This window comes from Perognathus longimembris, chromosome 17 (genome assembly GCF_023159225.1).
Source record: "Perognathus longimembris pacificus isolate PPM17 chromosome 17, ASM2315922v1, whole genome shotgun sequence".
Taxonomy (NCBI): domain Eukaryota; kingdom Metazoa; phylum Chordata; class Mammalia; order Rodentia; family Heteromyidae; genus Perognathus; species Perognathus longimembris.
The window spans coordinates 13470837-13496479 of NC_063177.1; the positions used below are offsets into that span (position 1 = coordinate 13470837).

At 49.0% G+C, this 25643-nt stretch overlaps 1 protein-coding gene across 1 annotated transcript; it reads left to right on the forward strand.

Moving 5' to 3' along the window:
- Nucleotides 1-15924: 15924 nt before the first annotated feature.
- On the forward strand, nucleotides 15925-22048 carry Rnf112 (ring finger protein 112). Its single transcript, XM_048365757.1, has 14 exons — nucleotides 15925-16124; nucleotides 16292-16332; nucleotides 17343-17628; nucleotides 17814-18020; nucleotides 18149-18277; nucleotides 18654-18758; nucleotides 19182-19232; nucleotides 19464-19520; nucleotides 19609-19683; nucleotides 19808-19928; nucleotides 20049-20218; nucleotides 20294-20347; nucleotides 20490-20564; nucleotides 20679-22048. The coding sequence occupies exons 1-14, from the start codon at nucleotides 16071-16073 to the stop codon at nucleotides 21147-21149; spliced, it is 1896 nt and encodes a 631-aa protein (XP_048221714.1). The 5' UTR covers nucleotides 15925-16070; the 3' UTR covers nucleotides 21150-22048.
- The last annotated feature ends 3595 nt before the right edge of the window (nucleotides 22049-25643 follow it).

Sequence of the window (25643 nt, forward strand, 5' to 3'; positions counted from 1 at the left end):
TACATGAAGCCCTGGGTTTGATTCCTCAGCACCACATATATAGAAAAAGCTGGAAGTGGTGCTGTGGCTCAAGTGGTAGAGTGCTAGCCTTGAGCAAAAAGAAGCCAGGGACAGTGCTCAGGCCCTGAGTTCAAGCCCCAAGACTGGAAAATAAAATAACTAAAGCCCAAAGGGGCTGGGGACGTGGCTCAAGTAATAAGAATGCTTGCCTGGCAAGTGTAAGGCCCTGAGTTTAAATGCCAGTAACACACACACACACACACATACACACACACACATATCAAGCAAATACACATTTTGGTTATGGTTGGGAAAAGAAAGCACACAAGGCCCTTTATTAAAAATTCTCTGTCCTGGGGCAGCCTTGGCTGTGTCTTTCTGTTTCATACTATTGGCCACCTGAGTCCCTTAGTTCTTCTTTATTACTTCTTTGGATATTTTTCTCTGTTTTCTGATGATTTTATTAGTTGGGTATGGATATGGGACCTCCTGAATTACACTTTGTTCCCCCTCTCTGATATTTTCCATGTCTTTGTTTTAAATTCTAATTTCTGGAGCATATTCTAATGTTCAATTCAACTATTGACTTAAAATAGCTATCATTTTATTTTCTAATTATTCTTTTTTAATTTATGTCACAACAATGTAAGTATACAGTTAAAAAACTCCTCCTTAAAAGAGTAGATGTTTTTAGGGCTGAGAATATGACCTAGTGGTAGAGTGCTTGCCTTGTATACATGAAGCCCTAGGTTTGATTCCTCAGCACCACATATAGAAAACAGCCAGAAGTGGTGCTGTGGCTCAAGTGGCAGAGTGCTAGCCTTGAACAAAAAGAAGTCAGGGACAGTGCTCAGGCTCTGAGTTCAAAGCCCAGGACTGGAAAAAAAAAGTAGGTGTTTTTAGAGCATTTTTTGAGGTGGTACTTGGGTTTGAACTTAGATTCTCATACTTACTAAGCAGCAGCTCTGCCACTGAGCCACACATTCAGCCACAAAGAGGTTTTAAGTTCACAGCAAAATGAAGCTGACAATATAGATTTTCCATGTTTCCCCTGCCCTTACACATGCATAGCATTTCCCACTATCCACATCACATTGCAATGGTACATTAGTTCCAGTCAGTGAACTCACTTGCCTGCATCATTATCACCCAAATCCATGGCTTACATGAGGGTCTTGTACATCCTCTGGGTCCGGACACACAGATGAAATATACCCACCATGGTGGTATTGCAAAGATTTTCACTGCCCTAAAATTCCTCTTAGTTCCATCTATTCATCCTCCTTCCCTTACCCCATCCCCTGGCAATGTTGATCTATTTATTGCCTCTCTTGCATGGCCTTTTCCAGAATGTCATATAGTTGGAATCACACAATCTGTAGCCTTTTCACTTGGCCTCTTTAACTTGGTAGTATGCATTTAAGATTTCCTCACTGCCTTCCCTGGTTTCATAATTAATTTCATTATTATGATTATTATTTTGTGCAGGTACTAGTGCTTGAACTCAGAGCCTCATTCTCTCTCTTGACTGTGTGTGTGTGTGTGTGTGTGTGTCTGTCTGTGTGCGTGTGCGTGCGTGCGCCATCTTGGGGCTTGAACTCAGGGCCTGGGTGATGTCCTTGAACTTTTTTTCTCAAGACTAGTGCATTACCACTTGAGCCACAACTCTACTTTCAGCTTTTTGTTGGTTAATTGGAAATAAGAGCCTCAAGGACTTTCTTGCTTGGGCTGGCTTTGAACCTCCCATCATCAATTCTCAGGCTCCTGAGTAGTATTTCAGGGGTGAGCCATCAGTGCTGGGCTCTCTTGGCTTTATTGCTTGGCAGGAGCTCTAACATTTGAGCCATACTTCCAATTCTGGTTTTGTGCTGGTTCATTGGAGAGGAGTTTCACACATTTTTTTGCCCAGGCTAGCTTCAAACTCCAATCCTCAGTCTCAGCTTTCTGAGTAACTAGGATTACAGGTGTGAGCCATCAATGCCTGGCATCTAATTTCTTTTGAACACTGAATCATATTCTTTTGTCTGGATGTACCAGTTTATTTACTCATTCACTTGCCGAAAGGCATTTGGTCGCTTCCAGGTTTGGACAGTTAGGAATAAAGCTGTTGTAAACACCCAGGTTTTCTGTAGATGTATGTTTTCACCTTATTTGAAAAAATACCCAGGAGCACAAATGCTTCATTGTATAGTAAGAATATGTTTAGTTTTGTATGGAACTGCCAAAATATCTTCCAGAATGGCTGTATCATTTTGCATTCCCACCAAACAATGAATGAGAGGCCCTGGTGTTCCTCCTCCTTGTCTCTTGTTTTTTAAAATTTACTTAACCATTCGTATAGGTCTATAAGGCTCTCATTGTTACTTTAATTAAAAAATCCTTAATGACTAATGGCATGCACTTATTTGCCTTCTATGAAATTTCAGTGAAATATCTGTTTATGCTTTTGCTCATGTTCTAATGGAATCAATTGCTTTTTTTTTTTTTTTTCTGTTGGCAGTAGGGATTGAAGTCTGGGTCTGGGTGCTGTCCCTGAGCTCTTTAGCTCAAGGCTAGCACTCTACCACTTGAGCCACAGTGCCACTTATGGTTTTCTGGTGGTTAATTGGAGATAAGAATCTCACAGAGGCTGGGAATATGGCTTAGTGGCAGAGGGCTTGCCTAGCATGCATGAAGCCCTGGGTTCGATTCCTCAGTACCACATAAACAGAAAAGACCAGAAGTGGAGCTGTGGCTCAAGTAGTAGAGTGCTAGCCTTGAGCAAAAAGGAAACCAGGGACAGTGCTCAGGCCCTGAGTTCAAGCCCCAGGACTGGCAAAAAAAAAAAAAAGGATCTCACAGACTTTCTTGTCTGGGCTGGCTTTGAACCATGACCCTCAGATCTCAGCCTCCTGAGTAGCTAGGATCAAAGGCATGAGCCACCAGCGCTTTTTTTTTTTGAGCCAGTACCAGGACTTGAACTCAGGGTCTTGCACTCTTGCATAGAGTTTTAAGGCTGGATTCTTCTTCCACTTGAGCCACATCTCCACTTCTTGATGGCTAGTGTGTGTGCATGTGCGTGTATGTGTTTATTTTGGGAGTTGAACTCAGGGCCTGTATTGTTCCTGAGCTTTTTTGCTCAAAGTTAGCACTCTGCCACAGCTCCACTTCTGGCTTTTTGGTGGTTAATTGGAGACAAGAGTCTCATAGATGGCTGGGAATATGGCTTTAAAGTGCTTGCCTCATATACATGAAGCCCTGGGTTCAATTCCTCAGCCACCACATATATAGAGAAAGCCAGAAATGGGGCTGTGGCTCAAGTGGCAGAGTGCTATCCTTGAGCAAAAAGAAGCCAGGGACAGTGCTCAGGCCTTGAATCCAAGCCCCAGGACTGGCCAAAAAAAAAAAAAAGTCATAGACATTCATGACTGTCTTTGAACTATTATCCTCAGACCTCAGCTTCCTGAGTAGCTAAGATTTCAGGTGTGAGCCACCAGCACCTATCCTTTGGACTCTACAATTATGTCATCTTTAAATAGGGACAGGTTTATTTCATCCTTTCCCTAATTTGTTTCTTTTTCTTGCCTTATTGAACAGGCTGGCATACCAGTCCTATGTAGAGCAAGGGTGTTGAGGGCAGGCATCCTTGACTAGTTCCTGATCTTAGAGAGAGAGATTTCAGCCTTTCACCATTATGTATAAGGATGATTAATAGACATAGATAGATAATATCAGTATCTATAACAATATTTGTACGGTTTGCATTTTTCTTTATCTTTTCTCCTCTATTCCTGTTTGTCTGAGAGTTTTTTCATTAACATTAGTATTGAATTTTGTCAAAAACTTTCTGCACCAATTGATATGATCATGTGTTTTTTCTTCTTTGGCTTATGTGTGTACTGAATTATGTTGAACCAACCTCCCATCCATGGAATAAATTCCACGTGGTAATAGTATACAATGCTTTTATTTATTTATTTATTTATTTATTTATTTAAGTCAGTTGTGGGGCTTGAACTTGGGGTTTGGGACCATATTCCTGAGTAGCTTTTGCTCAAAGCTAGAGCTCTACCACTTTGAGCCACAAAGCCACTTCTGGTTTTCCGGTGGTTGTTTGGAGATAAGAGTTTCACATACTTCCCTGCCAGGATGGTTTTGAACCTTGATGCTCAAATCAACCTCCTGAATTGCTGGGATTACAGGCATGAGTCATCTGTACCCGGCTTCTTTTTATTTTTTATATTGCTTTGATGCAGGTGGAGACTTACCCTAGGGTCTTATATATACTAATCCCATACTTTATTTCAGAGCTACCCCTGTTCCTTATCATTCTTGCCAATATTTGCTAGTCTTTTACCTTTCCATTGGTGCCCATTGGTAGATCTAGAGTGTTAGTTTCTAGACCAATGTGTGGTCTGAGCTAATGAGAGAGACTAATGAGTCTGTCCTGGGGCCCTGAGGTCCCTGGCCCTGGCCCATTTGCCTTCTTTTTGCCTTCTTTTAAAGTCTTTTTATATTTGTCATGTACATGACACCCAAGGGTTTCATTTGCATATAAGGAAAAGGAAAATTCACCTACGCTGTCTTCCTACATGTGGAAACACATGAAAAAAATTGCAGTGAGATAAAACTTACAAACAGTGCTGTTGGGGGCTGGGAATATGGCCTAGTGGCAAGAGTGCTTGCCTCATATACATGAAGCCCTGGGTTGATTCCTCAGCACCACATGTATAGAAAACGGCCAGAAGTGGCGCTGTGGCTCAAGTGGCAGAGTGCTAGCCTTGAGCAAAAAGAAACCAGGGACAGTGCTCAGGCCCTGAGTCCAAGCCTTAGCACTGGCAAAACAAAACAAAACAAAAAAACAGTGCTGTCAGCCAATTTTTTCATATATGTGAAACCTGAGAACCACCACCCAAGAAAACCTTTCTAGCATCCCAGAAGCCTTGCTCTCCCTCCGCCCCCCCCACCCAGGGGCTCATTTGCATTGTTTCAAATATCCAGCTGGCTTCATCGGGGAGCAGCAGGGGAGGAGTGGCAGCCAGGATTCTCAGCCATCCTGATCTGTTCTGTGGGCCTCACCCAAGTTCACTAAGACCTTTTGGCTGACCATGTCCTTTCTCTGTGGCTTGGACCATCAGTTGTTGGGCCAGAGCTGTTTCATGCAGGTGGGGAGGCCTGTATTTTTGGCCAGCAAGCTCTTTGTCAGGAAGCAGAAGCAAATTCCAGCCTTTGGATGCCCTCTTTCTTCACCTCTGGGGTCACCTGTTTATTTCCTGTTGCCCAATATCAATCAGCAGTGAGTCCACATTCATTTAGGCAACAGACATGCTGCATTATGCACAACTGAGACAATGCTGTGTCTGCTTTACTCTGCCTGGCCCTGGATGATAGGGCTGTAGAGGAAGACGGCAACTTACTGGGGGTCAGAGAGACAGGAAGGAGAAATTGGAGGTGGGGAGGGAAAGGAAGGAGAGAGACAGAGAAAAGAGAAGAGAGACAGAGAGCAAAGAGCAGATTAGAGACCATAGAGGTTCAATGGATAAGTCCCTTGGGCAGCCTCAGTTTCCTCATCTGCAGCACGGAGCCTATATTACCACTTTTGGAGGGATGAAAGAAAGTGCGGGTTCATGATTCTGCTGTGTAAAGAAAACAGTTAATACTCATGATCATTTTGTCAACCAATTAAAGGATTATATATTTACAGTATATATATATGTGCGTGTACACTGTTTCTTGAGAGGAAAAGTATTAATTTTGAGCTTAAGAAATTATGAAGTGTTAGTAATGAATGATTGGCTCCCTCCTTATTGCCCCAGGTCAAGCAAAGCACCAGGTGTTTGCTTTCCTGCTTAGCAGAAGGCAGGCCACTCTGACCTGGGCTCAGCAGAAAGTCCCCTCACCCCAGGTAGGACATTCCACTCTGAACCTAACTGAAAGTACCCATTCCTAGCCCCTGAGTAACTACAGCCTGGTTTTTTTGTTTTTTACTCTTTTATTTCCTTGTTAAGATCTATATAAGCAGGACCCCAAATCCAGTCCTTGAGGAGACAGGTTCCAAGCCAGCCTGGGCAGGAAAGTCCAGAAGTGACACTGTGGTTCAAGTGGTAGAGCACTTGCCTTGAGCAAAAGGAGCCCAGGCACAGCGCCCAGGCCCTGAGTTCAAGCCCCAGGACTGGCAAAAAAGAAAAGGCTCATGGAGCCGGGTACTGGTAGCTCATGCCTGTAATCCTCAGGAGGCTGCAATCTGAGGATCTTGGTTCAAAGCCAGACTGGGAAGGAAAGTTTGTGAGACTCTTATCTCCACTAATAGCTACCAAAAAAAAAAAAAAGCTGGAAGTGGAGCTGTGGCTCAAGTGGTAGGGCACTAGCCTTGAGCAAAAGAAACTCAAGGACAGCACCCAGGCCCTAATTCAAGCCCCAGGACTGGACAACACCCCCGTCCCCTCCCCTCCCTGCAAAAAAAAAAAAAAAAAAAAGCCTCATGGACTTTCCTGCCCAAGCCAGCTTTATTTATTTATTTATTTATTTGGCCAGTCCTGGGCCTTGGACTCAGGGCCTGAGCACTGTCCCTGGCTTCTTCCCGCTCAAGGCTAGCACTCTGCCACTTGAGCCACAGCGCCGCTTCTGGCCGTTTTCTGTATATGTGGTGCTGGGGAATCGAACCTAGGGCCTCGTGTATCCGAGGCAGGCACTCTTGCCACTAGGCTATATCCCCAGCCCCCAAGCCAGCTTTAAACTAAGATCATCAGATCTCATTTCCCCAAGTAGGTAGAAGTGTGAGGCATCCGTAACTGGTTTGGGAATACTTTTTTAAAGTTTACATTTTTAAGTATGAGATCGGGGACTCAGGCATATAAACCTGGAGAGACACAGTTTAGCGCACAGCATCCTCTCTTACTAATTTCTCCTCCAGTCCAAACCCCCTCCCCAGGACTCGCACAGTTCAGCAGGCCAGCTTGTGACACTGGTGGGGCCAAGACAAGAGTCAGACCCAGGCTGGTTAGGCTCAACATTATTCTCTCACGTGTTGACATATTATTTGCTAACAAAATGTTGAATTAAAATGTCCTGTCCTCCCTCCTGGCTGAAATAACATACTTTCATAGTGATCTGGGAAACCAGGTCTAGATCTGGAATTCCTGAACTCCCCAGCAATTGTTGTCATTGTGTGGGGGAGAAGCCTTCTTCCTCTCCCTGCCCAGCTCCTTCTGTACCAGGGCTTTATGTGCATCCATGCAGGACCATTGCCTCATGTGAACCCTGTAATCCAGTTCCTCAACATTCACCTCCAGCCCTGTGGCTCTGGGTTGGGTGTGGGTCTCTCCTCTCAACATGCCTTTGTCCTTGCTGGAGCCGTCTCTGCCCTTGGGAATACACGCTCCCAAGGACATGGAACTCGATCTGGAAAGAAGGCTGAGGTTCTGTAGGGGCGGAGCCCTTAGACATTTCTCCTGTGGGACAGGTATGCCTGGAAGGAAGGGAAGCAGGGACCATGGGCAAGGCAGGCATCCTTCTGGCTCAGACCTCAGGTTGCTCTTACTAGAACCTAGTGGGGATGTTCTCAGATCCTCTGTGTCCATTTTCCTTATAAAAATGAGATTCTTGCACTAGTGGCTCATGCCTGTAATTCTAGCTAATCAGGAGACAAATTTGAGGATCACGGTTCAGTGCTAGCCTGGGCAGGAAAGTCTGTGAAACTCTTATCTCCATTAACCACCAAAAAGCTAGAAGTGGAGCTGTGGGTCAAGGGATAGAGTGTTAGCCTTGAGCAAAACAGCTTAAGGACAGTGCCCAGATGCCGAGTTCAAGCACCATCACTGCCCCCTTCCCAAAAATGAGGTTCTCATTGCAAAATAAAATTCTATTTTATTTATTTATTATTATTTTTTTTTTTTTTTTGCCAGTCCTGGGCCTTGGACTCAGGGCCTGAGCACTGTCCCTGGCTTCCTTTTTTGCTCAAGGCTAGCACTCTGCCACTTGAGCCACAGCGCCACTTCTGGCCGTTTTCTGTATATGTGGTGCTGGGGAATCGAACCCAGGGCCTCATGTATACGAGGCAAGCTCTCTTGCCACTAGGCCATATCCCCAGCCCCAATAAAATTCTATTAAAAATGAATCTATCTATCTATCTAGTGTTGTGTGTGTGTGTGTGTGTGTGTGTGTGTGTGTGTGTGTGTGTGTAACAGTACTGGAGCTTGAACTCAGGGCCTGATACTGTCCTGTCCTTTAGCTTTTTTGCTCAAGACTTCTGGCTTCTTGCTGGCTAATTGGAGATAACAGTCTCTCTCTCTCTCTCTCTCTCTCTCTCTCTCTCTCTCTCTCTCTCTCTCTCTCTCTCTCTCTCTTCCTCCCTCCCTCTCTCTCCCTCTCTCTCCCCCCTCTCTCCTTCTCTCTGTCCCTCTCTCTCTGTCTCTCTCTCTGTCTCTGCCTCTCTTTCGGATTTTCCTGCCCAAGCTGGGTTTTAACTGTGATCTCAGATTTCAGCCTCCTGACTAGGATTACAGGTGTGAGCCAGCAGTGTTTGGCCAAAAAATAGTGAACATATTTTCTACATGGTCAGCATGATCAGCATAATAAACAGACAGAAAACTGTACTTTCTCCATCAGACATCTGATGTCAGGCCAGCTCCCAAGGCCCTGCTTCTATAGACTCAGGGATTTTCCCTTGACAAAGCAGAAGGTCTTGGGGAGGGGAGGAGGTCTGAGAGCAAAGGAGTCCTGCTGGCACTTGGAGAGATCAGGAAAGGAGGTGAGTGGCCCACACTTGCTTGCCAGGTGTGAACAAGTAGCACTTAATGAGCACCTATTTTGCAGCAGTCCACTGCAGTGTCCCTGGTGGAGGTGGTGGTACCTTCGGTTTTACAGCTTAAGAAACAGCTTAAGTAGGGAAACCAGCTTGGCTAGGGTAGTTGGGTGGAACTTGAACTGAGAATTTGAACCGAGGCCCATTTGGTGCCGAAGTTTGGGTGCAGTCTAAGGCCCCATACAGTCCTGCAGGTCTGGTCAGCATTGAAGCTGTTGGGATGTGGGCCAGCTCGCCAAGTGGGGTTGGGGGGAGCAGTATGCAGAGGCCTGGACTACAGCCAGCTCTCTAATGCTATTCCTGGCCCTCTGCCCATCAAGCCAGCTGCATAGAGTCAAATCTCACTTCAGGGGGTCTAGAGGGTCTCAAAGGGCGGGGGGGATGTTACACCACAAGGGCCATCTGGCCATGTTTCTCAACTTCCTGGCTGACTATCTGGAAGCTAGAGCCAGGGTCATGATGGGCAGTATGGGGGTTGGCAGGAAGGTGCCAACCTTCAGATCATCTTTGAATTTTGTCTTCCCTATGTTTTCTTTTCCCCTCTTTTTGTTGGTCATGGGGTTTGAACTCAGGGCTTGGGAACTGTCTCTGACTTATTTTGCTCAAGGCTAGCATACTACCATTTTGAGCCACAGCTCCACTTCCAGGTTTTTGTTTTCTTTTGTTTTGGTAGATTATTGGAGGTAAGAGTCTCAGACTTTCCTGCAGTCCTCAGATCTCAGCCTCCTGAGTAGCTGGAGGACAGGCCTGAGTCCCTGGAGGACAGGCCTGAGTCACCATCATCTAGCTTTCTTCCCTACATTTTGATACATTTAGTTGATGTTTGCTGGGCCCCCTAGGCTGTTGAACAGTATATGTAGCACATGCTGTGAGAGCCAAATACCTTGACATGAGCACCTGGAAGCGACCTCTCAGCAAGCAGAGGTGGGAGGGTCATTTCAGCCAGGAGTTAGAGACCAGCTTGGACAACAGAGGCCCCCGACTCTGAAACAAAAAAAGAGAAGAAGAAAAGACAGGGGAAGGGAGGAGAGGGAGGAGAGGGAAGGGGAAAGAAGAGCTGGGTTGCTGTAAAATGAGGGGCTATGGGCTAATATCCCCTTGAGGGGGCTGTAAGGTTAATGGGAGGAGGCTCCCATCTCTAGATGCCTTCTCCTGCCCCTCTTCCCACCTCCTATATACTGATCCCAGTTTTTCCCCCACCTTCTGATCTCTCTGCCCTGCCAACTTCTAGAGCAAGAGTCCAAAAACTACTGCAAGTTCTGTTTTTTATTATTATTACTGCCTATTATTTTTAGGGGACAGAATCCAACTTTATTAGCCTGATAGCTAGGGCATTTCTGGCCCCTCCTGGCCCTTTACACCCTCATCACATCCACTTAGGGCCTGCTGTGCACTGAATCCTGTCCTCCAATTGTGTTTATGAAGAAGTCCTGACTCCTAGAACTTCAAATGTGACTGTTTGGAGACAATTTTTTTTATTTTGTTTTTTGCCAGTCTTGGGGCTTGAACTCAGGGCCTGAGCACTGTCCCTGGCTTCTTTTTTTAAAATTAAATTTTATTGACAAGGTGATGTACAGAGGGGGTACAGTTACATAGTAAGGTAGTGAATACATTTCTTGTCATATTTGTTACACCCTCCCTCATTTTTCTTTCCCTTCCCTAGTTCAGGTAAGCATATATACAATATCCAGTGTAGGGGCTGGGAATATGGCCTAGTGGTAAAGTGCTCGTCTCATATACATGAAGCACTGGGTTCGATTCCTCAGCACCACATATATAGAAAACAGCCAGAAGTGGCGCTGTGGCTCAAGTGGCAGAGTGCTAGCCTTGAGCGGGAAGAAGCCAGGGACAGTGCTCAGGCCCTGAGTTCATGGCTCAGGACTGGCAAAAAACAAAACAAAACAAAACAAAAACAATATCCAGTGTACCAAAATCATATACAGTGACCACGTGGGGTATACCAAAGGAAATTCATCTAGAACATTAAACGTAAAGACAATAATAAAGTCCTGTGTAATATGATATTAGTAGTTGGTCTGTTGTATATGGCTTTTATTGTTTTAAAGAATGTTCCTTCTGGGGCTGGGGATATGGCCTAGTGGCAAGAGAGCTTGCCTCGTATACATGAGGCCCTGGGTTTGATTCCTCAGCACCACATATACAGAAAATGGCCAGAAGTGGCGCTGTGGCTCAAGTGGCAGAGTGCTAGCCTTGAGCAAAAAGAAGCCAGGAACAGTGCTCAGGCCCTGAGTCCATGGCCCAGGACTGGCAAAAAAAAAAAAAAAGAATGTTCCTTCTATTCCTATTCTCTCCAGGGCTTTTAACATGTATGGGTGTTGTATTTTGTCGAAAGCTTTTTGGGCATCAACTGAGATGACAATGTGATTCTTGGTCTTAGCTCTGTTAATGTGGTGAATTACGTTTGTTGATTTGTGAATGTTAAACCTGACTTGCATCTGTGGGATGACCTGGCTTCTTTTTGCTCAAGGCTAGCACTCTGCCACTTGAGCTACAGCACCACTTCTGGCTTTTTCTATGTATGTGATGCTGAGGAATCGAACCCAGGGCTTCATGTATATGAGGCAAGCACTTTACCACTAGGCCATATTCCCAGCCCCAATTTTTTAAAGTGGAAATTAGGTGAAAAGTGAGGTCATGAGGGTAATTCCTAAGCCAGTGAGTGTTGGACATGTAAGAAGAAGCTGGGTGCTGATAGCTCACAATGGTCTACTACAACTAGCTACTTAGGAGGTTGAAGTTGGGAGGATCATAGTTCCAGGATAGCCTAGGAAGAAAAGTATGAAAGACTTTTCATCAATACTTCTTTTATTAATACTCTGGTAGCCTCTCAAGCTGGAACTGTCCTAGATCTTCCTTCTACCTGGAGTCTCCATTGTCCCTCTTTAGTCTGTCCTCTTCTCTGCAGATATTCTGTGAATGCTGTTCTTTGTGGGGTCCTGCCTGTCTAATGAGAACCTCGGGAGTTACTGTCAGCTCTATGAGGCAGGAGCTGCCAGACTTGGGGCCTGGCTGGGTCTGCTTTAAGCAAGGAGCCAAATGGCTGGCCTTTGGCAGAGGTATCCACATATTCCTATTGTATGTGACAATCAATAGCAGTTCCTTCCTTCCTTCCTTCCTTCCTTCCTTCCTTCCTTCCTTCCTTCCTTCCTTCCTTCTTCCCTCCCTCCCTCCCTTCCTCACTTCCCTCCCTCCCTTCCCTCCCTCCCTCTCACCATTTTCCTTCCTTCCTCTCTCATCCCTCCCTGCCTCCCTCCCTCCCTCCCTCCCTCCCTCCCTCCCTCCCTCCCTCCCTCCCTCTCTTTTCTTTCTTTCCTCTTTTTTTGTATGTGCCAGTCAGCAGCAGGGCTTGAACTGAAAGCCTCACACTCTTGCCCTGCTTTCTTGCTCATGGCTGGTTCTCTACCACTTGAACTAATCTCTGCTCATCATTTTTCTGGTTATTCCAGAAACAGAGTCTTACAGACTTTTGTGCCCATGTTGGCTTTGAAACTTGTTCTTCTAGATCCCAGCTATCTGTATAGCTAGGGTTTTAAGAGTGAGCCACCAACACCTGGCTAAATCCTAAATAAAAAAGAAGTCTGTTTTCAGTAACATGGCAGACAGAAAACCTTAAAATTCCAGAACAAGCTGGAAATACTGAATGAAGTAATATTGATCTATCTGAAATTAGTAAAGAGCCACACATTTGATAGTGCTCTGCAATGGAGGAACAGCCCTAAATCAGTCACATAAGAGGAAAGAGGGCACAGGGATATTCATCACAGCACTGCTTGTTACTACAAAATGTTAGCCATGCACCAGTGTCTGACACTAAGACTTGGTCACCACTTAGAAGGTGCCTCATGCCAAGTTAGGAGCCCCCTCTAATCTACCCTCTAACTGGCCATGAGCACTTCAGTTACAGCTTAAAGGCACAATTCTGATCACATTCATCCTGGAGAAAAGCTGTGTATGATTCCCAGCACAGTACCAACAAAACCCCAAACGTGCCATTTGTCTGTCCCCCACAATCTGTTCTCTGCTGATGATACCGCAGTTCCCTAGCAGTTCCCTAGCTCTGCTTCTGCTCTTCAGTCTCAGCAGCCCTTTCTGCACCAGAGTTACTTCCACACCGACCCTGACTGGCAGAGTCATGCCAGACCTAGACAGTGCCATTCCCCATGCTGGAATCCCATCCCAACACCTTTCTCCAGTTAGCTCACCATTGTATTGCAAAGCTGTGCCTCAGTGACACCCAAGTCTGGGTGAGGGGAGCTCTGGGCTGCTCTACACTGAGTATGGGCCTGAAGAAGGGGCAGTAGCCATTTTGTTTATTGACACACAGCCTCTGGATTCCTAGGGCAGGATCCTGTCAAAAGACATAGCTACAAGCTGCATGCCAGCAGCTTTCACCTGTAATCCTAGCTACATGGGAGGCTGAGATCTGAGGATCATGGTTTGAAGCCAGCCTGAGCAGGAAAGTCTATGAGACTCTTTTCTCCAATTAACCGGCAAAAAAAGCCAGAAATGGAGCTGTGGCTCAAGTGGTAGAGTACCAGCCTTCAGTGAAAAAAAGCCAAGTGAGAAGGCAAAGCCCTGAGTTCAAGCTCCAGTAATGGGGTGGGGAAGGGAGGAGAAGCATAACTACAACCAATTTAGTTTAAAGATCAAACTGGCTTATGTGAAATTCTACAAGTGGGCACGGTTCCTTCTTAAAATATAGAATGAGTCTTTCAATGTACAAAGCAGGCCTTCTTGAACTGTTGGCTCTGGCTGTGGCTCTTGTCCTAGTTCCCTAAAACATATTCCTGTGCCTGAAGATCTGACCCCTGGGCCTAGCGCTGGTCTGGCTCCTGTTGTCCATCCATGGGGGCCTGGGCCAGACCCAGGCTTGGTGAGGGCCAGGCATGAAGGCAGCTGATGATGGCATGGATGCCAAGGCAGCTGGGAGTTCTGTAGCCCCTATCCATCTCACTACACCTGCCAGTACCAAAGACTGAGTACCAGTACCAAGGTCTCCTGAGCCTTGCAGGGAGTACTGTGGGGACAGGCACTGCGGACAATGTCAAAAGTGTAGGGTCTGTACATCTCTGTGTGATGCTCTTACCTCCCTCCTTTGAGCTTTACAAAATGCACTCCAGCTAGGCTGGGTATCTTGTGCCTCTGGGTCACTGCATGGGCTAGTCTCTCTGCCAGAAATGTCTGCTTATCCCCGGGCTTTTGATGGCTACCTCATGTTATCCTTCAGCTGTGGCTTATGGCCTTTCCAGCCACCACCTGGCTCTGAGCAAGCTGCCTTTGCCTAGCATCTCCCTTATCAGCTCACCACGGTACTTGCATGTTCACCTCTCTGTTTTCTGTGGTAGACATGAAGTACTGAGAGTTCATCTGTGTGTTCATACTAAATGAATGAATGACTTGCTAGAATAAATTTGATTAAAAGAAGTAATGTGACATACACATGGAAACTATGAAGTAGTTCAAACCTGCTTTTTCTTCTAATGTTTCTTCTAATGTGTATGGGGGGAGAGGAGGATTGCAGGCACTGGGGCTTGAACTTAAGGCCTTTCCTTGCACACTCACTTGATTGGGCTTTTTTGCTCAAAGCTGGGATTCTACCACATGGACCACAGCTCCATTTTGGGCTTTTTTGTGGCTGAGTGGAGATAAGAGTCCCATAGATTTTCCTGTTCAGGCTGGCTTTGAATCAGGATCCTAAGATCTCAGCCTCCTGAGTAGGATTACAGGTGTGAGCCACAGGCACTCAAGAGCCACAATGACTCATATATATATATATATATATATATATATATATATACATACATACATATATATTATTTTTTTATTTATGTATTTTTTGCCAGTCATGGTGCTTGAACTCAGGGCCTGAGCACTGTCATTGGCTTCTTTTTGCTTCAAGGCTAGCACTCTACTTCTTGAGCCACAGCACCACTTCTGGCCTTTTCTGTTTATGTGGTGCTGAGGAATCGAACTCAGGGCTTCATGCATGCTAGGCAAGTACTCTACTGCTAAGCCACATTCCCAGCCCCACAAATGACTCTGAGGTCTACTGGGACTTCTCAGAGTTCAGAGATGGGGTAAAGTGAAGTTCCTAGTGTTCCCCCTGCCCCCCCCAATACCTCCACACCCCACCCCTGCTTGGAACTAAGCCCAGACCAGCCATGCTACCATAAGTTATATTCTCAGGCCACAATCACCAGAGGACCAGCCATGTCTAGTTAGAAATTTTGGAAAGGCAAGGAGAGCCTCAAGGAGACCATGGCACCTGAACAAGGCACGGGATGGAGTAAAGAAGGATGAGGAGATCTGGTGCAGGGAACTCTAGGCAGGTGTAGAGGCAGGGCAGGCTGTGGTGACAGAAAAGGTTAGAGAGGAAGGGTGGGGCCTGGGAAGGTAGGCCAGGTAGTTTGGGTTATAATCAATGGTGCTAGGGAACCATGAGTAGCCTAGAGTCAGCAGGGCCGGGAGCACGGATGCTGGCTGTGCCTTGGACAGTGGAGAGGAGTCCAGTCCAGACACACAGAGCTGAGCAAGGCTGCAGCTGGGACATGAAGCAGAGGCATAACTAAAGGAGGATGATGGAGGTTCCAGGCTATGTACAGCATGGTAGCATCATGAAGCCTGCCCATAGTAGGTGCTCAGCCAAAGTAGGTCATACAAGTGAATGGGCCAATTAGCCTTCCTGTCTTTAGGTCTGCTTGGGTTGCTCTTTCTTCTGTTTTCCTTAGACCCTTTCTCTTTGCCCACCCTGGCCTGTGGTCCCTGAAGGACCCCAACTAGCTCAGGAGGGGCCATGCCAGCCCATGGCTCCCACCCAGAGCCCTTTCCTGCTGTACCAGTGCACCCACATGGCCTCTCTCTCTCTCTCTCTCTCTCTCTCTCTCTCTCTCTCTCTCTCTCTCTCTCTGTCCCCCTCCCCCACCCCTCCCTGTCCTTATCTTTCCCTCCCGTCTCCATGGCGACTCACCACCTCGGCGTGCCTGCATCCCAGCCTCTGCCAAGGATTCAGAACGGGCTCTGTCCCTCCCTCTTCTGGAGTCCTGGTACCCGCAGCCCTGTCTCCTCCCCCTGGGGTGAGTCCAGCAGCAGCCTCCTCTTTCCCGACTCAGCCGGCACATTTATTCTCCAGCTCTGCCAGGGAGTCAGCTCTTGAGGAGAAACCATCCCCCAGCCCCACCCTTCACCTGCCAGCTCGGCCAGCCCTCCAGGAGGAAGTCCTGCTGGCCTCCGCTCTCCTGCATCAGACCCTCTCCCACCCCAACCTCCCATGCCGAGACCCGCCTTGTCTGTCACTTCCTTTTGTCATCGGCTTGGCAAATGGGCAAGTCTTCAGTCCTAAAATCTGGGGAGGAAGGGGGTGGGGAGGGAGGGAGGTACCTGGGGTGGGGGATGGGCCTGGAGAGGTGGGGGAAGGGCTCTTAAAACCCAGGCTGCAGACAAGAGTCTGGATTCTGATCTAGATTATTTTATGTATTTATTATCTCCAAGGAGAGAAAATGGAGCTTCATGGGAAACAGCAGCAACAGTTGGTGAGCAGCAGTGGGGCCTGCTGGGCTGGGATTGGTGCAGTGGTCCTGGCAGGTCAGCTGGAAAGGCTGGTCTAGGAGCACGGACTCCTGCAGCTATGGGGCGGGGCAGTAGCCAAGGCTCTGAAAGGCTCTCTCAAGGAGAGGAAGTTCAAGGCTGGGATTGATCAAGCAGGCTGGGCCAGGGGATGGAGTGGATGCTTCAGGGAGGCAGATGCTCTGAGCTGAGCTGAAGGAATCCTTTAAGAACTGAAACCATCTACCAAGCCACAGAATGGATGCCCAGGCACCAGGTGGCAGCCACCCTTTCCTGACTGACCCAGATGGCAGGGGATGTAGACTTGTCACTCCTTGGTGATCTGGCTTGAGGGACCCTTGCTGCCAAAGGGCTGGGGACAGCGTTTACCTGAGCACTGGGCACTAGGTTGATGAGGCTGAATGTACATCATTCCAGATGATCGATCACCCTCATGTCCAGACCAGCCATTCTCTCGGTTGGGACAGTTGAGAATTGGGGCTCTGGCAGAGAATTGGTCTTGCACGGGGTTGTATGAGATGGAAGAGCTAGGTTTACTTTCCACTGTTCTGCTACCCCCCACTTTGGGGCTTCCAGGACCTGGGGTTCAAGGAAATGAGGATTGGACAGAGCTCAGCCTCTCTGGGATCTGCTTTATCCAGCTATGGAAGGGCCAAGGAAAGCTGGGATGGTGAAGGGCTTCCAAATCTGGGACCTAATAGACATCCTGCTTTTTGGTGGGGGATGGTGTATCAATATTTGGGCTTTTAGTCAGGACCTGGGCACTGTCCTTTAGCTATTTCCATTCAAGGCTGGTGCTTTACTACTTGAGTCACAGCTCCATTTCAGCTTTTTGCTGGCTAATTGGAGATGAGAGTTTCATGGATTTTTGCTGCCCAGGTTAGCTTTGAACCTTGACCCTCAGGGCTCAGCCTCTTGAGTAACTAGGATGACATCTTGATTTCCAATGGTTTTGTCTTCCCCGCCTCCCTCCCAGGTCCCATGTGCCATTCCCCAAGCTGGAGCTGGGCCTGGGGCCACGTCCCACAGCACCCCGGGAACCACCCACCTGCTCCATCTGTCTGGAAAGGCTTCGAGAGCCCATCTCACTGGACTGTGGCCATGACTTCTGCATCCGGTGCTTCAGCACACATCGCATCCCCGGTTGCGAGCTGCCCTGCTGTCCTGAGTGCCGGAAGATTTGCAAGCAGAAGAAAGGTCTCCGTAGTCTGGGGGAGAAGATGAAGCTCCTTCCTCAGCGGCCACTGCCCCCTGCACTTCAGGTGTGGGGACTGGGCCTCATTGTGGGGCAGGGTGCTCCGAGATCTCTGTCAGATCCTAGAGGAGCCGGGTAGTAGGTCTGGCTTTATTCTAGAATGTCAGGGCAGGCACCAAGTTCCAGGCTGCACACGCTCCTGACTAGGGGTTCTATTGGCATGCTCACAGAACCCTTCTCTCCCCTGCCCAGGAAGTCTGTGCGGTGAGGGCCGAACGGCTGCTGCTTGTGCGAATCAACGCCTCTGGCGGTCTCATCCTCAGGATGGGAGCCATCAACCGCTGCCTGAAGCACCCCATGGCCAGAGACACCCCAGTATGCCTCCTTGCCGTCCTCGGGGAACAGCACTCAGGGAAGTCCTTCCTTCTCGACCACTTGCTCCGGGGCTTGCCTGGCCTGGTGAGGGTGGGGCTGGCGGGAGGCTGTTGAGGATGAGGGCATGAGTTTGGCTCTGGATGCGGAGAGGGGTCTGGACCCTGGTCTGTGGGGGCGAGGCATGAGCCAGCTGATGCTTTCTCTCCCTGCAGGAGTCTGGTGAGGGCAACTGGCCCAGAGGAGAAGGGTCCCTACAGGGGTGTAGATGGGGTACTAATGGGCTCACCAGGGGCATTTGGATGTGGAGCCACCCTTTCCTGCTGGGGAAAGAAGGGAAGAAGGTAAGGGAAAAAGGGCAGAAGAAGTGGGAGAAATGGAGGTAGAGGAAGAGGAGGGGATCAGATCTTCAGGAGCCAAGCACCTGTGACTCACGCCTACAATCCTAGCTACTCAGGAGGCTGAGATCCGAGGAACACAGTTTAAAATCAGCCCCAGCAGGAAAGTCTGTGAGACTCTTATCTCCAATAAACTACTCAGAAAAAAACAGAAGTGGCGCTGTGGCTCAAGTGGTAGAGCGCTAGCCTTGAACAAAAGATAGAGCCCAGGCCCAGAGTTTGAGCTCCAGGACCAGCAAAAAAATAAAGACAATCTTCAGGGGTGACAAGAGGAAGAATATGGTAGAAGGAAGTTGGCCTGATCTCCTCACTCTCTGCATAGGTGGCGGTGTTCCTGGTGGACACAGGGGACGCCATGAGCCCAGAACTGAGCAGAGAGACAAGGATCAAGCTGTGTGCTCTCACCATGATGCTGAGCTCCTACCAAGTAAGAGGGGCCCCCAGACTAAGCACACCCACCCCACATGCCCTTCTCCAGCTCAGCTTCCTCAAGGCTGGGGGGCATCTCACAGGTTTGGGTAAAATGGGGTTGCTGCAGGCGCTGAGAATACCCCTGGAAAGGGGGAAAATGCTCCCAGTTATTGAAGGTGGAAAGATAGGTTGTTCTAGAAATGTTTTCTTTTATCCAGGGGCAGTGGAGGCCCATAGAGGGCCCCACAGGGCTTCCTAGGCCTGCTGGAAGATTGGGATGCCTGGTCATGAGTATATCCCTTCAGGCCCAAGAGGCCCTGGGCTGGGCCCAGCCTGTGTTCCCAGGCCCACAGACTTCCTTGCAGCTTCTTTGCCAGGGTCTTCCCAATACATGGCATTGGCCCTGCAGCCATTGGCATCTTCTTCTCCTTGGTTCCAGATCCTGAACACGTCCCAGGAATTGAAGGACACAGACCTGGGCTATCTGGAGGTGAGGTGGCTTCTGATGCCTAAGCATCATCCAGAAGGCCAGGAGGGCTGGTCCTGAGGAAACTAGTACCCTCCATTTTGGCTTAGAATTTTGTTCCACTTGTAGGGGGGGCAGTGGGTTTGAGGGCAAGTTTGGGTAAGTAAAGCATGAGGTACCTGGTTCTGCGAGAGGCAGGGGAATGAATCCGAGCCCTTGGAACACAGCCCTGACTTTCTCTATGCCCACCCCCAGATGTTTGTTCATGTGGCTGAGGTGATGGGCAAGCATTATGGGATGGTGCCAATCCAGGTGAGACACCTGTTCCAGCACTTGTTGGTCCCAACCTTCACACCCTCCCCCCTGTCAGCTACTGGGGTCAGAACTTCTTCTCTTTCAGCACCTGGACCTCTTAGTTCGTGACTCATCCCACTCTAGCAAAGCAGGGCAGGGGCACGTGGGTGACATCCTCCCGGTGAGCAGTGCAGAGGGAGAGGTCGGGGCAGAGCAGGTGTTGGGGTAGGAGTGGGGGGCTGGCACAGGGATCCCAGAGGGAAGTGGCTTCTCTGGCTTAGAGTTTCTTGTAATCCATCTTTCAGAAGTTGTCCAGCAAGTACCCCAAGGTCCAGGAGCTGCTCCTAGGGAAACGAGCCCGCTGCTACCTGCTGCCTGCTTCCCGGAGGCAGTGGCTGAGCAAAGGCCCAGGAAGCCCAGGAGAGGGTGAGTGACCCCGTGGCCAAGATTCCTGAGAGGTGCTCCCCACAGCCTCCCTGAAGCCCCTTGGGGGCACCCAATCTCAACCAGGCTTGGTTTCCTCAGCATGAAAAATCTCTTTCTTAGATGCAGAAGATGATTTTGGTCAACTTCTCCGGGCTTATGTGTCAGATGTGCTGAGCACAGCCCCCCAGCATGCTAAGAGCCGCTGCCAGGGGTACTGGAGTGAGGGACGCACCATGTCCAGAGGGGACAGACGCCTGCTTACAGGGCAGCAGCTAGCTCAGGAGATCAAGGTGTGAAAACTCCCTGGAGACCCCAGCACCTGGCAGGTCCCTGCTTTCCCTGACCAGGCCGTGCTGTCTCTGCAGAATCTGTCAGGCTGGATGGGGAGGACAGGGCCTGGTTTCAGCTCTCCAGAGGAGGTATGGAGCGCCCCCACCCCTGGGGAAGATGAGGTCTGAGGGTGGGGTGGGAGCCTGTGCACCCTGGGAGTGGAGGTGAGGAGCAGGCAGCACCCTGGCTGAGGAGGAAGGAGGGAGGCAGCCTGGGCTTTCCCATGGACAGATGGCCGCTCAGCTGCACGACCTGAGGAAAGTGGAAGCCGCCAAGAAAGAGTTTGAGGAGTTTGTGAGACAGCAGGTGAGCCCCAGAACCTGCTTGGGAGGCCAGGGTCTGGCCGGGTGGGGCCCACATGGGAGGGGATACCTGGGTCTCCTGGCCAGTTCACCTTTTCTCCTCCTTGGTGTCCTCCAGGACATAGCCACCAAGCGCATCTTCTCTGCACTTCGGGTCCTGCCCGACACCATGAGGACCCTCCTGTCCTCCCAGAAGGATGCCATCTTGGCCCGCCATGGTGTGACCTTGCTGTGCAAGGAGCGAGAGCAGACCTTGGAGGCCCTGGAGGCCGAGCTGCAGGCCAAGGCCAAGGCCTTCATGGACTCCTACACTATGCGTTTCTGTGGCCACCTGGCGGCCGTGGGGGGCGCTGTGGGGGCTGGGCTCATGGGCCTGGCTGGGGGTGTGGTGGGGGCTGGGATGGCAGCAGCTGCACTAGCTGCTGAGGCTGGGATGGTGGCAGCTGGGGCAGCAGTGGGGGCCACTGGGGCTGCTGTGGTGGGGGGTGGTGTGGGCGCTGGTCTGGCTGCCACGGTTGGATGCATGGAGAAGGAGGAGGATGAGAGGGTGCAGGAAGGGGACAGAGAACCCCTTCTCCAGGAAGAATAACCGCCAGGAGGTCTTAATGGGTGAGATACACAAGGTGAAAGGGCTTGGAGGGGCCCACATGTACCCCATTGCCCCCATTGAAGGCCCAGTGCGTGGCGGTTGGCTGAGCCTGGGACTCAAGGTAGCTCCAGGAACCAGAGCCAGGAGGCAGTGAGGAGAGCACAGGGTCTATTTCTGATTATAGGTGATTGCTAATCTGCCATCATTTCAGCTGAACTTGACCCTAGGGTCTCGCACTACAACTGAGGCGCCACCCTCCCATTCCTGTTTATTTTCCATGATGACCCTGGGTTGGAGGCAGTGCCTTTCTAGAAGTCTCCCCCTGGGTGGAGAACCCTGTGATTTTCACAGATGGAAGAGGCCCCAGCATGACTGACCTTAGCGTCCAAGACCAAGGGAACCTGACAAGGGCTAAGACAGAGGGCAGAGCCAAAGAGGTAGGGGAAGTACAGACAGTAACTTGCCCCCAGGACTCTTCCCAAAGCTACCTATGTTTCAGCAGGACTGAGCTGCCTGCCCCTCCCTCCACTGCACCCAGACCCTCCACCACAGTCCACCAGGCTCCCGCCTCTGTCAGTCCCATGCAGAGGGAGGAGCACCTGTGCTCTTTGCAGAACGCCCTCACACAGCAGATTAAATGCCAAAGAATCACCCTTTGATTGCATTCTGAGCTAAGCCAGTCTACAGCAGATCCTATCAAAGCCTTGCAAAGGAAAACATAGTGAGGAGATTCAGTCCTACACCCTTTGTCCTCCAAGCTCGTGAGACCACTCTGCCATCTTAGAAGACCTCCTCCTTGATGGAGCTCCCTGAATTCCAGCCCTCATGGAGACCTAAGGGTCAGGGAGTTGCTCAGGGTAGAGATGGACTAATTCTGGGCTATTGAACTATAAAAGATGCTGGGCACATGACCCTTTTGTTTCATGACAAATAAAATGTATGTGTATGTGAACATCAGCTTCCCGGTACATTACTGAAATAGCCCCCAGAGGGCCTCAGGGTGGGAGGAGGTAACAAAGAATGCCATTATTGGGATTTGTGGATAGGAAGAGGGAGGGAGAAAATTTAGAAGTGAGGTGAGGCCTATCAGAGGGCCCTGTTCTATGGTGGCAGGAGGGCTCAGGCCAAAGCCAAGTGCATGGCTACCTTCATAAGCCAGTCCACGAGGATTTGAGGCCCCTGTGCTCTTTTTGCCAGTTCTGGGCCTTGAACTCAGGGCCTCAGCACTGTCCCTGAGCCTCTTTGTGCTCAAAGCTAGCACTCCATCACTTGAGCCACAGCACTACTTACCACTTTTTCTGTTTATGTGGTACTGAGGAATTGAACCCAGGGCTTCATGCATGCTAGGCACCAAGCCACATTCCCAGCCCCCCTCACAGTGCTCTTGTCTCCTCTAAGAAATAGTCACAGATAGCCCTATCTATAGGTAGTCAATTGGCACTTGTCCCTGCAGAGGGGGGAATAGAAGTGTGTGGTGGGGAGCAGGGACCTTGGTAATACCTTGGAGGAAAGAGGCTTCATTGTGAGACTTAGCCAGTCAGGAACTCGCATTTCTGATTCCATTCCAAGACCCTACCCTTCCGCCTAAGAATTACAACAGTGCTCACTACATGCAAACCTGAACTTCATAGATCAAACCCAGAGAGATGAGGTTGAACAAGATTGACTAGCTAGCCGATGGGGACAAAGAGGAACCCCAAAGTCTGGGCTGGCCCTCCTCCACAGACATCAGAGGATGTGCTGTGCTGTTGGGTCAGCTCTGCTGGGATGAAGACACTCCTTTTCAGATGCTTCTGACCAATCAGGCCAAGCTCTGGGAAAGTGCTGGAGTGGCAGAAGTAGAGGACATGGTCTGGGGACAGATGTCTTAGTAGAGTTGTAGTTAACAGACAGGGGACGAAATTCTTCACGTAGGGAAATCCCAAAGCTAGGGTGGGGATGGGTGAGGCAAAGATAGATGAGAGTGACTCTATTTTGGAAACTATGCCAGGGGTGGGGACAAGGTCTGGATTATGTGTAGCTTTTTTTTTTTTTTTCTTTTTTGGCCAGTCCTGGGCCTTGGACTCAGGGCCTGAGCACTGGCCCTGGTTTCCTTTTGCTCAAGGCTAGCACTCTGCCACTTGAGTCACAGCACCACTTCTGGCCATTTTCTGTATATGTGGTGCTGGGGAATCGAACCCAGGGCCTCATGTATACGAGGCAAGCTCTCTTGCCACTAGGCCATATCCCCAGCCCCTATGTGTAGCATTTTTTATTTTTTGCCAGTCCTGGGCTTGGACTCAGGGCCTGAGCACTGTCCCTGGCTTATTTTTGCTCAAGGCTAGCACCCTACCACTTGAGCCACAACGCCACTTCTGGCCATCTTCTATATATGTGGTGCTGGGGAATCGAACCCAGGGCTTCATGTATACGAGGCAAGCACTCTTGCCACTAGGCCATATTCCCAGCCCTGTGTAGCGTTTTTTAGATAAAGGCTTTCTGGAAGTGTCTCTCTGAGTACTTCCATATATTTGGTTAGACACATGTGTCTTCAAAGCATTTCCCCCCAGCATCATCTTCCTTAAGCCTTGGAATCATACATTATGTAGAATACACATTTTCCTAGAGGAGAACCCAGAGTCCCAGAGAAATGATAGTCAAGGCAGGATCACGCCAGAACTCAAACCCAAGATTCCTAATGTCAAATCCCTTGGTCCACAGAGCCCTTGATTCCCACAAATCTCTCCAGTCCTCAAATCTGGACTATGGGGTCCTGAACCAAATCAGATGGCCTTTTGAGTGTATGATTTCATTTTCCTTTACTATCATGATATACCTGAGGCTGAGTACTTCATAAGGAAAAGAGGTTTATTTACCCTACTATTTTGAAGGCTCAACGCTATTGTTCCAGCAGTGAGGGCTCTGGTAAGGATCTTGTGGTGGTGGTTGTTATAACATGCAGGGTAGTATGCCTTAAGGAATGCTCACATAGAAAGACATGAGGCAAGGTGGGAGGGAGGGAGTGGGTGACACAGACAAAAAGGGAGACTGGGCTCCCATGAGAATTACATTAATCCTCTCCTGTTTTTCTTTGCCATGTTGGAGACTGAATTTAGGGCTTCATGCTTACCTGGTGAGTGTTCCTCTACTTTGGCGCTGCTCCAGCTCTACATTAATCCCTTCTAAGGGCTATGACCTAATGACCTTCCATTAGGCCTCATTGAGCATTCAACATCAACTCTGTATTTCATTAGAGCCCCAGGTAATTTATGACCAAGGTCTTTACCACATGCTTAGGTCTGGCTGGTTTCCTTCCTCTAGCTTGTTGAATGTCAACAACTCCAAGTTTCTGGGTTTGATTTGAGGCCTGACCTTCACTTCCTGCCTCAAAATTCCCTGAAGATGGCAGAAGGAACCAGAGTCCTGAAGCCTCTTCCTTGCATAGTGCAAGTCCCTGCACCCCACTGACCTGCAGGAAACCATACTATGAACCAGAAGTAGACTCTTAGTATATTGAGGGACTGAGACACGTGTGCTCTCCCTGTTCTAACAACATCCCCCACCCCACCCTATATTCCTTAAAATGGAGCATGTCTATAACACACTCTGGGAATATTGATGATGGTGGGATGTTAAACAATGGGGAGACACACTGCTGAGCCTATGTTTTTGTTTTTTTTTGAGCCTGTGTTAAGTTACGACAAAACAGTTGTCCAACTGCCACCTACAATAACTTGGAAGGCAGACCTTTTGAGGGGGGAAAAAAACAAAACAAAAAGACTGGGAATGTGGCTTAGTGGTAGAGTGCTTGCCTTGTATACATAAAGCACTGGGTGCAAATCCTCAGCACCACATATATAGAAAAGGCCAGAAGTGGTGCTGTGGCTCAAGTGGTAGAGTACTCACCTTGAGCAAAAGCAGCTCAGAGACTGTGCCCACACCTGAGGTCAAGTCCCAGTGTTGTGCCAAGTTGCAAGACCACCCCCAAGAAGACCACCGAGATTCAGACACTCCGAAATGCAAAAGCAAGGCAAGGCTTTATTTAACGAGCTGCCAACTCGGGCCTCGTCCTACCCACCGACACAGCGGAGGTTAGGAGGAAGCCCCGAGCTGTGATTACACAGGGCTTATAAAGGCAAAGAACAAGGTTACAACAATCAGCTGTGCAAGCAAGATTAGAACACAGGTACAAATCTGATTGGCTCAGGGTTCGATTCTAAAATGGGGTTCACGTGGTGGGGCCTGACTTCAAAGTCTGGCACCTCATTTCCCCCTTTTTCTTTTTGGTACATGGGAGCCAATCATGGCTCCATTCTGTCCATTTCAATCGCTTGCATGTCTAGGGGATGACATAGAGGTAAGGCATGGGCCAGTAGGGCCCAATGTAGTAACCAAAGGACTTGTCACAATTTCTTACAAGAATAGTCTCTGTACCTCTGTTTTGCATGTCTCTAGTTTATCCTGCCTCATCTTCCCAAAAACAACTCTGGTCCCTTGATTTTAAAGGGGGGCTGA